General features: G+C 43.3%; 1 protein-coding gene across 1 annotated transcript in view; it reads left to right on the plus strand.

The window, feature by feature from the left end:
• Positions 1-5,111: 5,111 nt before the first annotated feature.
• Positions 5,112-15,287, plus strand: part of CD2AP (CD2 associated protein) — a gene marked incomplete at its 5' end in the record, with an annotated part of 86,105 nt that continues 75,929 nt past the window's right edge. The window contains one exon of the mRNA XM_081997998.1: positions 5,112-5,367. Coding sequence (XP_081854124.1) covers positions 5,112-5,367 — 256 coding nt within the window. The remainder of the gene's footprint in view (positions 5,368-15,287) is intronic.

Consider the following 15,287-nt stretch of genomic DNA (forward strand, 5'->3'; position numbering starts at 1 on the left):
CCTGAGTAGCTGTTAAGGTGCCACATAATGGAGTGTCTATAGGGGGGCAGGAAGAAAAGAAGGACAAAGTTGATTTTGCTTCTTAAAATAATGCACCCCCCCAACAGTTAAATAATAGGATTAGTTAGTGTGCAAGATTAAGTCGCCCCTGTCCTGGTTTCAGCTGGGACAGAGTTAATTTTCTTCCTAGTAGCTGCTACAGTGCTGTGGTTTGGCTTTTGTAGGAGAATAATGCTGATGCCACACTGATGGTTTTGGTTGTGGCTCAGTAGCTCCGGTGCTTATACTCAGCCAAGGACTGTTCAGCTCCCCACACTCTGCAGCGGGGAGGTGCGCGGGAAGCTGGGGGGGGCTGACCCAAACTGGCGAAAGGGATGTTCCTTACCAGATAACGTCATGCCCAGTACATAAACTGGAGTTGGCCGGGGGGCAGGAATGGCTGCTCGGGGACGGGCTATTGGTCACCGGGCGGTGAGCACGTGTTGCATTGTGCATCACTTGTTTCTGTATATTCCTTTATCATCATTATCATTATTATTATTATTATTTTCTCTTTCTTTGCTGTCCTATTAAACTGTTTCAATCTCAGCCCATGAGTATTTTTCCCGATTCTCTCCACCATCCCACCTGGTGGGGAGGAGGCGTGCAAGCGGCTGTGTGGTGCTTAGTTGCCAGCTGGGGCTAAACCACAACAGTCCCCTCCTTGAAAATCTACATTTTGATAACAGTTTTTATTTACAAAACAACTGCTCTGTGTTTTTATATGTGTTCTCTCTTTTTTTTAACTCTATGGAATTCTGTAGAATAAGCAGATTCACTGAGTATGCAGGGAAGGGAAAAAATACCGTGTGTACTGAATGAATATTTTCCCACGGTTTGTATTTCTTTTAATTAAACATATCTGCTGCTCCTTCAAACCAGCAGAGGGGGTTTTCTCATCCAAATATTTTTTTTAACTTCTGAAACACAAACCTGTCTTTTTTTTAGTAATGTTATGTTACCTAGTAGGAACTGCTACTGGAAGCAAAAGGTGAAATTTTACAATCATCAAGACTGTTTAACTCCTTAGTGCTAGAGGCTGCATGCTTCCAGTAAATTCTTACTGTGCACGAAGTTGCTGTCATACTTGTCAAAATACAATAGAGTATTAAAAGCATGAAAAATTGACTTGGCTGGAATGTTTGGGAGCAAACGTCTTGGTTAAAGGGGAATGTACAATTATTGCAGTACATATGCCACCCAAATGTGCATGAAACCATAACTTGGTAACAGCCGACACGATTTTGGCTTGAAAAAAAAGTCAGTTCGTTTATTTTTTTTCACTCTAGGGAGAAGTTTTGAAACTTCTGGGTTTTGGTTTCTTTATTTGGAAGTAATGGAGTAATTTTAAGATTACCACAGTGGGGAAAAAGTTCAAGTGAAATGTTCACTGTAGCACTACTAGGAAAAGAGTCTATCAGTATTCCGAGGTTTTTTGGTGAGAGAAAAAAAAAGTATCTCCAGTGGCGTCAAACTGTATCATTCTGATTTTATGTTATAAACCTACATACCAGGCTTTATACAACGATCTCTCTTGTAAATAAAATGATAGCAGTTACTGATATTAACAGTCAATATTTTCTTGATCTGTGAACATCACAACACTTCCTCTCTCAAAAGCAAGCAATAAATTCAGATACTCCATTAAGCTCAATCATAAAGCATTTAAAATTATAACCTTTAATTTTTAAAAGTTTTGGTGAACAAATTCTACCTCAGGAGAAAATATTGACAGTTATTTCGGGGAACATAATTGCATTTGAAAATACTCTGAAAAAAATATACACTTTTATAGTTCCATCAAGTCAGAATATCGATGCTCTATATTATGCTTAAACTGAAAGAAATGATTGAATAAAAAGCAAGATCCAGTGTTCTCTGTGTATCTATCAGTATATCAGCAACACTGTATTTTCAAAGGACTGCATAAATACGAAGCACTGCATAATATCCAAGTGAAAATGGCTAATTATATGTTTTCAGCTTTTATTGAAGTCGAAAGTGAGGAAGGAACTCATTGTAGGTGATTTAGAAGGTAATTATTGGTAAACAAGCATTTAGCACATAACATCAGACATAGAGCATATAGAAAAGAAACGAAGTAGTCACATGGTTTAATGGTTGACCCATAATACTAAATAGTTAATAGCCTATCACAGCTGTATCTTCCTTGTATGTATTATAATTGCCAACTCATACAAGAATGCTAAATACGGGTCTCTACACTGCTTTGAGTTACACGAGTGGACTCTTGCCCTTTTTTGCAAAACTCACTGCAGCAAAGTCTTGTCAAGCTCAATGAAGCATGAAGCAGACGCAACTGTTCAGCGCCACATAACTCACAGACCAAAGCCCTAAAGAAGGACCAGCTTCAGACATGTACAAAACAGAAAATTGTACAGGGCTGCAGATGACGGATTCAGCAGCATCACAGCCAGTCGTCCAGAGAGAAAAAGACTTCTGGGCTCAGCAGCCACAGGGGCTCCCTCAGGAACCATCCCATCCCATCTCATTTCTGCCTCACTGGTACTGAAAAGGAGATGGAGGCTAAAGCACAGGACTGGCTGGATTCTGGTGCACTATCGTCAGAGCAGATGGGCTCTGAATAAAATTCGGTTTTTGTACACAGGCTGTGAAGAAGCTTTGAGCCAGCCCTGGCCACAGTTATCAAGGACATGTAGAAATAAAACAGAGAGAATTTCAGAAAGCCAGAGTCTTCCTAGTCCACAGCATAAGAACCGAGAACCAGTGCTTTGCTCTCCAGCACGTTGCAGACTGAAGAGGAGGGCAAAGGTAGCTTTATGTCAGCATGAGTATTCATTCAGGGCTGATCCAAAGGTAGTAATAACACTTAAATAAACTGGAATGAGCTTTTGTCCCAGTTCAGACCTGCTTCCTGAAAGGCAGCTACATGGAGTTCCTTCAACAATCTATAAAGGTGTACACTATGAATATTTTATTCCCCACCTCTTGTTCATGCATACTTAGGCTTGTGGCAGGGTTTAAAAAGGCAAAAATTGTTACATCAGATCAAGTTTATAATTCCTCTCATCCTTTATCCTTCTTTTAGCATGTAACTTCAGAGGAAGTGGAAAAAAACTATAGAGAATACAGATGAGGATAATTCATCCTCATAGAAGTTATTTTCTGAATTTTTGTTGGGAGTGATTTCCAACTAGAGTTTGATGTTGACCCAACTAGAGGCTGATGTGTCTTTTCTGTCCCAAATCTCTTCTTGCTATTAACTATTATAAATCTGGGGGTGCGGGGAGGTTGTATTTTTATAAAAAATAGATTCCCTTTTTAAGAGGAGTATCACAGGGCCATTTACCATCATTAAGTGTTATACCTGCTTCAAGGAAATTCTGACTATCACTTGTACGTTTCCAGTTGTGCTGTTGGAAAATATGGAAGCACCGTCTGCCTCAAAGTACAGTGAAAGAGATAAAGTATCATAGAACCATTAAGGTTGGAAAGGACCTCTAAGATCCTCAAGTCCAACCATCAACCCAACACCACCAAGCCCACTAAACCATGTCCTGAAGTGCCATATCCACAAGTTTTTTGAACACTTCCAGAGATGGTGACTCCAGCACCTTCCTGGGCAGCCTGTTCCAATGTTTGACCACTCTTTCAGTGAAGAAATTTTTCCTAATATCCAACCTAAACCTCCCTTGGGGCAATTTGAGGCCATTTCCTCTTGTCCTATCACTAGTTACTTGGGAGAAGAGACCGACACCCACCTCGCCACAACCCCCTTTCAGGTAGTTGTTTCATACTACAATTATGGTATATGCTTGTTTACACCCTCGGAGTTCACATTTTGTCTTCAGTACTCATTATCTGACTCATTTTCTGTTTATATGCCATGAGAAAGATGCTAAGCAAAAGCTGACTCCTGGAAATACTTGACATTCTTTTTAGGCTAATTTTGTCCTGAGCTTGGCTAAAAAGGCTCATTTTGAACCACTCATAAAAGGATGTCTGCAGCAGGGAAGACAGAATATTTTCATTTCAGAGAGCCCTGCTGCGTTATATTCCCTGATTTTCATCAAAACCAGACCGTGTTTACTTGTCCTTTTGGCCTCAGGGTCACTGTTTTTTCTTTAAATCGGTTTAGTTCTAAGTAGTCGTTTTCACTCATTGCCGAGTTTCCCACAAAAACCCAAGCAGTGGCAGCCTGATGCAGCTTTGAACACTTTCCTCCTTTCTCGAGTCCATCTTAGGCAAAAAAACCACCCAAAATCAAAACCCAAAAAGCCAAAAAATACCCTCCAGCTCTCCAAGAGCAATGCACGAGCCCACAAACACGTGCGCGAGGTTAGCAGCCCCGAAGGCCAAGGGGACCCGCTTTCCCGCCCAGGCCCCACTGCACGCACCCACGCCATCTTCCGTGAGCCAGCAGGGATGGCCTGGCCCCCGCCGCCACAACCCACCCCAAGCCCCGAGGCCGCTCTGCCCGGAAGGGGCTTCCCCAGCCGATGCCAGGGTGGGTTTTTTGGGTAAGAGCTGGAGCCAGGGGGCTGCTGGGGGGAGGAGGTGGGGCAGCCCCTGGGTGCACGGGGCAGCCCGAGGGCCGCGGCTTTGCCGAGGGGCTGCAGAGCCGCGAGGCAGCTCCTTCCCGCGGGGGAGCTGTGCGCGCGCGTGGGCTGAGGGCTGGGCCCCACGCCGTGTGGGGAGGGGACGGGGTGTCTCCTCAGCAGGAGACAGGAGGAGGGGGCCCCACAAGGCAGTGACACCTTCACGCGTGGGGCGGGGAAGCGGCGGTGACGTCATCCCGCCTGGCAACGGCGTGGGGGCGGTGGCGCCCCGCTCTCGCGGGATTTGGCGGCGGCCGCCGCGGGCGGGGCGGGGGCGGTGCCGCCGGTGCCGGAGCTCGCCTGAGGCGAGGCGCGGCGGTGGCAGGGAGCGACGGGACGGGTCTGTGGCCGCCTCTGCCCCGGGCCCCCGGCGGCTCGGAGCAGCTCCTTTGGCGTCCGTAGCGGCACGGATGGAGCCGCCGTGCCCGGCTTGAGCGCGTCGGCGGGACCCGGAGCTGTTCCGCCGAGCCCGGGAAGGCGGGCGGGCGCAGCATGGGTGAGCGCGGCGGGGAAGGGCTGCCGCGGCGGGAGGCGGCGGGTCTGGCCCCCTCTTCCCGCTCACCCGGGGCCACCTCCGCCGCCCTTTGTCTGACCTGGGGTGCCCGGGAAGCGCCGCCGCTTGAGGGCAGCCCCCGAGGTCCCCCCGGGAAGCAGCGCTGCTGGCTGCTGGTGCCTCCGCAGCAGGTGGGGGGGTTGCTCCGGGTGCCCGCGTCGGCGGGCGGGGGCTGGCGGCGGCAGGTGCCCGCAGGTGCTTGGGTAAGCGCTGCTTCCTCGGCGGGACGGGGCGTGGCGGCGGGGCTGGGGAAGGCCTGTGCCGGGGGGCGGTGGCGGGGGCCCGGGGCGGGAGAGGGCCGGTGGCAGCGCCGGGGGTTACGTGGTTTTCGGTGGGGAGAGCGAGGTTTACAGCGCTATAGCCAGCACTGATCCAGTAGTGGTTGGCGTGGCTTGGTGAAGAGTAAAAGTTTTTCTGGTTAAATCCAGCCCCTTTGGCTTTTTTAAATCCAGCTTCAGTTTGAGCTGCGCCTTCACCCACTTCTCCACAAGGTGTTGGCTTAAAGGAAAGCAAGCGTGCGGCAGCTCAAAGCGCTGCGGCGGTTCTCTAGCGTGCCGGTTCAGGTTTACGCTTGAAACAATCAGTTGTACTGGGTCTGATTTTTGACGTAAGAGCGTCTGCATAGGGAAGTGTGAGTGTGACTTAAACACCCCGCTCTTCAGAGCCCGCTTTCCTTGTACAGAGTTCCCCCCACTAGGGTCCAAAAAAGTCCATTGGCCATTTTGTCTGTGTCTGCTGTCTCCACTCGTGGGAGTGCTTCCCTACCTCTGCCGTCCTGCGTTAACATATTAATTATATTGATGTATAATATCAGCTGCTTCATGTGCTTCTGGAGGGGTGTGCGCAAGAGCATGTTGTGTGAAGAGGCGTGTGTGTGCTTACGCTGCTGTGGGCAAACGGGCCACGTTTGATGAGCCTGCTGGAAGCTTTTTAAGTGGAAGCATACCTGGGTTTTGTGTAGCTTTGCTTCCTCCCCCTCGTGCGGAAAAAAGCAGGGAAGAAGTGCATGGTGTGCAGATCAAACGTGCGGTTAGTGAAGCAATATGCGCTCCTCCCGACTTGTGATCCTCCCAACTATAAAGATGTGATTTTGATGTTTTCATCCCAAGGAAAGTTGTCTTACGTGGTCAAAGCACACTTAAAATGACGTCTGAAAATACAAAGTGAAATTGGTGGTTTATGTTCTGATACAAACCAAACTTTAAAGAACTTTTTGATGTTTGTTCTGATTGTTCAGAATAGGTAAGAATTACTGTGGTGGTGTTTTTTTTTTTTTTTTTTGAGCTGCTTTGCCTTATTTGCAAGTGAGATGTCTCTACCCAGGACATTGTGGTGGCCTGTGGTAGTAGTTCCTAAAGCATAAAGGTTTAGTATGCTAATTAAACAATTTGAACTCAGACTGTGTAATCCTGAAATGTGAAATAACACAGACCTACCGTATGTAAGTTCTCAGGTATTAGAATTATCAGTATGCAGTTAGAAATACTGTGTGAGGCTGTTAATAAAGGACTGAGTCGGGTTTATGACTAATGATTACTATATGGCACTGGTTTATTGGTTTTCCTTACCTTTCCTTTTCCTGAGTGTGGCTTCTTTCTCTGCCTCTTCTGATTACAAGGGCGAGCATGTTGTTATTGCTCCAGAGGTGACTGAATTGAGTGGGTGCATGCACTCCATATCACATTTTGTTTTTTCATGGGTTGTTACAACCATAACAATTTGTGTGCATGGGCAATTATAGAGCTGTTTCTGCCAGAATGCTGGCAAACCTCTATAAATGACTGCAGAATGATCTCGGAGCCTTTTAAATAGATTTTCTATGAAGGTGTTGTCCTTTATTCACCTTTTCAAGTGTTACTCTCTCGTGACTGAAAGTGGGGAGGAATGTATAGTAAAACATCTCTAAAAATAAGAGTGGAAAAATAACTAACTGTAGTTCGCGCTGCACTTGCTGTATTTAGTGATGGCCTCACGTTTACCTTGAAGTCATTATTTGATTATTTTGTTAATGATGTCATGGTAGAGCTGGCTTTTGATAAGAGATTGTTTGTGTTTTATGTCAGCTTATGAAAGAGATTTTACCTGTAGAAGGTTGCTTGGAGGGGAGCGTTCAGGTAATCTGTTTAGCAAACTCAAGCATTTCCGAGATTTATGGAGAAGAAGAGGGTTGTGTGACTCTGGAGGAACCAAATGGAGAAAGGCAGAAATTCAAAAAGCCTAGAAACAGGTTCTTGTGTGGTTTGGTAGTAGATGGAAATAAATGTTTCAAGAGCACGTGTCACTCAGGCGCTTGAAAGATGGGGAGGAGGATGTCACCATTATTACATGGTGACAAACACTAGACCATATAAAGTCCTAGAGCTGCACGCTTAAGCTCTGTCTTTATAATTCTTCGCCTTCTGTACTCATTAATCATGGGGATTTAGTATACGGTTCTACAAAGAGACGGAGAAATAGATTAATTAAAGGAAAAAAAGTATTCAGATGTTCTGGGGAAAAAAACACCACAACTTTTTATTTGATTCAGTTATCTTTTTGCCACTTTGGGTTGATGCCCACTTAGAGGGAGGTAGAGTTCCATGTAGTGATGTATTGTAACATCTGTCCTATTTACTTCTATGGCTCAGTAACGGATAATTTTCCTAATTATAGTTGAGAAATGGTTTGATTGTACAACTTGCATATTGACAGGAAGGTTGAGCTAAATTTGCAGTGTCCAATTAATTTTTGTATGGCTTCACAACTAAGAATGAAATATTCCAACAACAGTTGATAAATTGCCACAGTGGTACACTGAAATCTACTGGACTTCTGCCAGTATTTTCTTAGCTGTCTGGGTTTTTCCGTTCTTTTTTCTCCTTAATTTAAAAAAAACTTTGCAAGCTTTGATTTGTGGTTCCCATGAGTTAGTGCATTTGAATTTCCTGCATTTAAAATTTTTTATAATTGTGGAATACCCTAAGAAGCTGCACATGCATCTTCATCGCTAACAAAATGAGTACAAATATACATAAATATATTTGATCTACAGAAGCTATTTAGTTAATTCATCAAATGTTAAACTTGTGTGAAGCCTTTTGCTTTCTTCACGTTCATAGTTACAACAGAAAAAAATCTAGAAGGTTTTTGTAAGCAGACTGGAAGCTTTCAACATAATGTCACAGGGACAGTGACAGATTGTTGCAGTATTCGCTAGAAGTATTAGAAGAACCAATTGAAACATTACTTCAGTGTTTGTTCTCTAACTAACTTTAGAAACAAACAACTCAAAACCAGATCAAGAGTCCTTCAGCTAGTATTTTTACCAAGAAATATGTGAGATGCAATGTACAGTTGAACTTTATTCACAGTAAACTACTGAAGAATAAGATGACTTAATCAGAAGTACAAGTTACTGCAACCCTTCTGAAGTCGGGTACTCAACGAGCCTAATGTTGACCAGACTGACTGCCAATATTGGGCGAAGTGCTTTCTTATTATCATTTTCTTTTCGAGACAAAACTGTAAGGGAAGATGATGGAAAGTTGACCTCTGGAAGAGAGGTGCCTAAGCTACTGGGAAACCAAATTACAGTAACTGGGAAGTGTTGATGGATACTAGGTTTGGGTTAAGGTAGAGGAGAAGTCCCATCAAAAGATGCTAGAGATTCTGTCAGCTCAGCTCTTGCCTTTTTGTTTTTTCTGAGAATGTAAGAGCTGCTGTGCTGAGAGTCCAGTCTGTGGGGCAGGTAGGGAGGAAAAGGATATGGAAAGCAAGTCCGTCATGGAAACTTCTTTTTTTTTTTTATAGTAACTCATGGTCTGGCAATTAGTAATTTATCGACTTGCTCAAAGATGTTTGCAGTTTCACTGGACCTTTTTTATAGATAGTGATGGACCATCAGGGACCTGTACAAAGGGGGACAAAGAGGAACATGGTTCTTGCCCTCCACAATTACCTGTGGCAGTGAGAGTCCCTGTTTAGCACGAACAGGGGTGTGTGTGTGTGGGAAATACGTCCTTTCAGCGTGAGGTTTTTTCCCTAAAGCTGCTGCTTGCTCCGCCTGACTCCTTTGTATTTTTGAGAAATGGTGGATGATTGTTTGGTGGCTTCACAGTGAGAAGTCTCCGTACATCTACTTCCTCATGTGCCAGCCCTTCCAGACGCTGGTCGTCTTTACTGGCTAGTTATTTTGATACCGCTTTCATCTTGTTGGGGAGACTTCTTCAGGACTGTGTATGTGTTATTCAAGACTTAACTCCATGCAGGGGTGGAATTATATTTGCTGTCTTGGTTTCTTTTGTTTTCCTAACAGTTCTTAGAGTTTTGTTTCAGGTAGGTAGGATCTTCCCTTTGAAGTCTCTTCACCTTCACTGGCCTTCTTCACTCTGTTGTCTGCCTGTGTTAGGTTTTTTTGTCCCTTTAGTGGGTTTTTGTTGCATAAACACAGGAGATGTGTGGTCAGGAATGCTGTACTATCTGGGGCTAAGCAAGGTGGCTGCCCTGTCTGTCCTGCTCTGGCTGTTGTAGCTCTGCTCTTCCCATCCATTTTGCTTCCTTGGAGATGCTGTCATGGATGACTGCTGGTCCAGTATTTCCCTAACCCGGTTTCATAGAAATGGTTTGTTAGGAAAGAGCAGCAGTGAAACTGCTTGAAGTTAGGCCATCTTGACAGAAGTGGTAAGTCGATTAGGTGAAACTCATTGCTAGTGGGTCTGGGGGTGTACTAATTTCTAGCAGCTAGTCCAACCTGTCATTACAACCTGGGAACTTAAAACGTGTCTCTGGTCCACTACAGGGGTTTAACACTTTTCTTCCATTCCTTTTAATTTTTTTTTTTTTTTAACTGGCTTCCTGTATTTTGTAATGTAGTTAAATTATGTTCAACTTTTTTTTTTCAGTGACACTGTTCTGTTCCATGAATGTTGCTTTTCACTTCACCTCTGAATTGTGAATTTGCTAACAATCTAAAATGTGCTCTGCTCTTTGTGAAGGTGATGCCTGTGCCTCTGCTGTCCCTTATCTTCTTGGTTGTGCAGTGGTGAGAAATAGTTTTACTGTGACAGTGCAAGCATAACCCTGCTTGTGTATCGCCCTCGGCTGTCCTGTCATGTTGGTGGTTAGCAGGGCTGAAGTACTAAAACTGCCTGTTCATTCGCCTCTTTTCCAGAGTGATCCCTTGCTATGTTAAGTAAAAGCATACTAAAGATGTAAGTTTGATGCTAGCCTTGCTTTGAGCAGGACGTTTGCCTAGATGGTCTCTGTAGGTTCTTCTCCCCCTAGATTACTCTGTGTTTCTTAGCATGAACTTCAATTCATTTGAATAATGTTGTGACGCCAGCACAGGTATTTACTTTCTCTGACTAATGCGAACAAGTATTTTTGGGTGGGGTTATGTTTTATTGCTCTAGCCATATGCAGTATTTACTTTCTTTATATAAAATCAGTATGAAATGTTGCTTTTTTCAGAAATACCGAATGAAGAAAATGAGGCATCGAAGATATTTTTGAACAGCATATCTGCATTTCCTTAAAGACTTAAGACCTGCCAGTGCCAGAGTCCTAAATCAGACTGAAAGAAAGAAGTCACAGCATGTGTCTGTCTGCCAAATGAGTTAAATCTTTCCACTTTTGGGGTGATGTACACTGGAGAGAATATAATATGAGGTCATTTAGCATATTAAGTTAACTTTCCTTAAATTAATATATATTGCCTCTAACATGCTCAAGGTATTAGGCAGGATTGCTTTTGGTGGAATAAATTAGAATCTAATATTTTGAATTATTAAAAAATGAACCATTTTCCTTCAATTTCATCAATTTGGACAGTGCTGATTTGTAGCGGTACAGGAGGGGGTTGCAGTTGGAGCTCTCTGAACTCTGGAGAAGGAAGCGGAGGTCTGTCTGCTTATGTGCCTTACTGCTGAAGAGCTTTGCCACTGTAAATTTTGAGTTTTTAAATTTGACGTTATTGTTAAAGAAACTCAAAATGAATTTTATCACCTTTATTGCTTCAACCAGATAAAATATTATTCTAAATTATTTAAATGGATTAAGTTCATGCTGTTTTCTTAACAGTACCTAAATTGCCATGAACAGGATACTTTTTGACACTAGAGGAGTACGTAAATGGTTTTGGAATTGAGCAGTATTAGGTAATATTTTTTTTTCTTCCACAGCAGCTGCTTGAATAGATTTTTGTGGATTGTAGTTATTAGTGATTTTTATTTTAGTTTTAAAGAAGGCAGTTTTACCCAAGTTCCTGGAAACTTGCCTGACTTACCATTTAATGAAGACTCTTAAGTCATCAGTTTCTACCTCTTGGATAAAATTACTAAGTGGTCAGTCTCAGTCAAATGTTTTTTACTCTATATGTGGCTTAATCTTTTTAAATGGGTGCTAAAATAAAGTCTTACCCTTCACTTACCTCTGGCTAGTGAGTATTGTCCTTTTCCCTTGCTTGTATGAGCTGAATCTTCTGAAAATTCCCTGTCTTCCTGGATTAGCTTTCAGCCAGGCTGGCTCTCCAGATACTGAGACTAAGCTCATAGTTGCAAGAGTGAGTGGAAGCAGGAGGAGGATGAGGATGCTACTTAACAGCGGTGTCAGCTGCAGCACATTTACAGCAGTTGTCACCTGGTAGAAATTATTGTCTCCCAATTTTAGGTCTTTAGTTCAATTGTGGATCTACTGGAAACTACCACTAATTCCACTTATTTATCTTTTTTCCGAGCTGCATTGTTTCTTCATTTTTCAGGAAAAATACAGAAGCAGAACAATAAGCAAACTTCTCAGAATGGTTCAAGTCATTTCCACTCAATGCATCTTTGGGACTGGGGTGAGAAAAGTCGCTGTCTTTGCTGCTTGAAGAAATGCAACCGCTAGTCTCATGAAGTTTTCACTCTAGTAAAGGAGAATCACATCACTAAACTCTGAACTTCTGTCTTTAGTTATGAAAGGATTTGTTTTAAGGCTGCTTTGCATGTAATCTCTCCTCTGAAGTCATCCTGTGGGTGCAGTTTCCCACTGTGCTTCAGCAGAGATAACTTTAGGCTGCTGCCAAAAAGGGGCAGAGGTTTGCGATGCCTCTCCCTGGCTTGCCATAGCTCTAGTGGCTGGGAGTCCGCAGTGTGAGCTGGAGAGTTGGCTGGTGTGGAAGAAACTCTTGTGCCAGGTTTGCCATCGTATCAGCAAGCTGAATGGCCATACTCTAGCTGCAGTGCAAGAGAGTGGATGGAAGTGTATTTCATAAGCCAGGGAATGGAGAGTGTTTCTCCTTTTCCATTTTAGCCTGGAGTTACTTTGCACTAGATCCAAACTGAAATTTCATAAGCTTCTTCTGAGTGTCTATACTAATTGCTCTCCCTAAGTGTTCATGATCCAGCTGTCATGATTATTTCACAGCTTTCTTGTTCCTGATCTTTGAAATGCTTTTTTAAACTCCTTGTCATCCTCCGTCTGTTTTAAGCCAGGCAAGTGTCCTTTTTAAACTGTGTCTTGAACTTGCTTTTTTTTTTTTTTTAATTGGTTTAATAATGCCTTTAAAGAGAAAATAGTTCCTAACAGCTAGAATTTGTTCTTGAGGTGCTTTTTGTATTTCTGTGGATTTTGGTTTTGGTTGTCCTCAGTAATGTGTATGTTTTGAGAAGACGACCAAGCACTATGTAAAAAGATACGCCTCTGTCCCTCTATATCTTGATTTTCTGCAGTTGAGCTGGACTTTAATGTTCTCATCACCTAAATGCTTTTATGGAGTTTGGCTTATTTAGTACTGTCATAAGTCAATAAATGCAAGATTAACTAGAAAAAGCCTGCCTAAAACTTAAGGTAGATTATACTGCTGTTTGCACTCATTTTAACATCTGGATGTTTCTGTCAGGGAAGATATTAACTACAAATTGCCAAGGGAAGTGCTAGATCCATGACTTCTTGATACGGTCAATCCCCTGGATGATGCCGGTATCGGTGCGTTCTTTAATCTTCCCTTTTGGCAGATGTAGTGATCATGTGTCCATGGGATGATCTAGTTCAAGACACAGTCCAGGGTTGAATCCTGCTGGAAGAGAACCAGCTGGCTTATTTGGCAGCAAACTAAGCCGGCACACCCTGGAGCAGCGCAACTGAGACCAGCACAAGGGAAGAGGCGGCGGTGTGGGAATGAGTAGGGAAAGAGCAGGCAGGGTCATTCCTTCGTCATCAGATTGTTTGTTTAGGTGTAAGAAACTGTATTCTCCGTAAATGACTAGAGCAACTGTTCCTGAAAAGCAGAACCCATCTGTTTGGTTTCCTAAGTGGTTAAGAATATTCTTTTGTGCAGAGTTTTTAGTACAAAATTTTACAAATCTAGCTAGATTTGCAAGTTTTCTGGGAGTGACAGCAGTTTTGTATGACTACCTGAAGAGTGGGCCATGGGCTGTTTGTTTGAAACCTTACTGTCCCAAACAGTGCTGCTTTTTGTGTTCATCTGAGTTAGTGCTGTTCTGAAGCCAGGTAAAATGAGATGCCGTTCTGAAATGGGGGCAGTGGAAGCACTGAGGGGAGTAAGTCTTTTGTAGACATAAGGACAAAAGCAAATATGTTAATCCCTTACTATCATGGGTATGGTAGATAAGGAGACATCAGATTTTTCAAATTGCAAACAGCAGAATATAGTCCTTTTCTGAAGCATAAACTATATGCTTATGTTTATGCATAAACATAAATAAGGTCTCTGGGGAGACCTTATTGCAGCATCTTAGTGCTTTAAGGGGGCTTAGAAGAAAGATGGGGACAGACTTTTTAGCAGGGCCTCTTGTGATAGGACAAGGGGTAATGGTTTTAAACTAAAAGAAGGCAGATTTAGACTAGCTCTAAGGCAGAAATTTTTTACAGTGAGGATGGTGAAACCCTGGCCCAGGTTGCCCAGAGAGGTGGTAGATGCCCCATCCCTGGCAACATTCCAGGTCAGGTTGGACCGGCTTCTGAGCAACCTGATGTAGTTGAAGACGTCCCTGCTCGTTGCAGGGGGGTTGGACTAGATGACCTTTGGAGGTCCCTTCCAACCCAAAATATTCGATGATTATAAACTGCTCTTTTGCTCTTGAAAATCAAATACAGTGCTTCGTTTGCCTGATTCAAACTATGTGTGGTACTGAAAATATATGTTGTTCTTCAGCACAGGGAAGGAGTTTGTCTGTGAAGTTAAGACCATAGTTAAAAACATTGCTTTACGTTTTCACATTACGAGAAGCCTAAGTGTAACAGGATTTGCTTTTACTGCATACCAATATCTGTGTAAGGATGTGATGCAGGGAAGCAGGGAAATGAAAGCTGTCTAAGATAAAACCCTTTGCAGCTTGAGGAGACCTTGAAGGCATGTCTGGTAGCTCTATGTGCTGTAGGGCAGTATGTGCATTAACAGTGTGGTTGTTCTCAAGTAAAAGCACAACTGAGAGTGCATAAAATTGCTTTCTCTAATTTTCATGTGTTCATCTTCTTACTAGATGCTTATTTTGTGGGAAGACTGTTCTTTCAATCCTAATGCTGCATCCTTACTGAGAGAGAATCATAAAATATATAGATGGATTGTAATGTAAATGACTTCTAACATGTAGGTAGTAGAAGAAAACCTGCCCTGGTAGATAACTAGTAACAGGAAGCCTCAGGCTTGATGAATAGCAGATGAAATAAAGCTGTTTATGAAACATGAGATCTGCTGTCAGTAGAATAAGACACAGCCTGCCACCTCCATGCAGCAAGAAGAGCACGCCGATTCCCTATCAAGACGGAGTTGCTGGATCTTGCCGTGCGCTGCTGTATCATGCTTTTGCAGTTCTGAGCAACGATTGAAGTAGTAAAACCTGACCTATGTTTTTTAAAAAGCTGGGGTTGCTGCTGATTTTTCTCTCCCCTTGATTTTACTTTATTTTGTGTGTAGTTGGGTCACCAAGGTTGTGCCTGGTAGTTGTGAAATATGTGCGGACAGTCAAAAGGATTTCCTTTTGTGTTTCTGAAATCCAAACTACTACTTCAAGCATATGTGTTGAGAACGGTGGAGGTGAGGGTTAGCTTTCCGTGAATTTGTGTTTGGGTGTGCTGTCTTCTGACCATAGCGACTGGTATCCCGTGCCCCAGACAGCTTTTCATAACAGAATCAT

Source organism: Phaethon aethereus, assembly GCF_964289735.1.
Source record: "Phaethon aethereus genome assembly, chromosome: 3".
NCBI lineage: Eukaryota > Metazoa > Chordata > Aves > Phaethontiformes > Phaethontidae > Phaethon > Phaethon aethereus.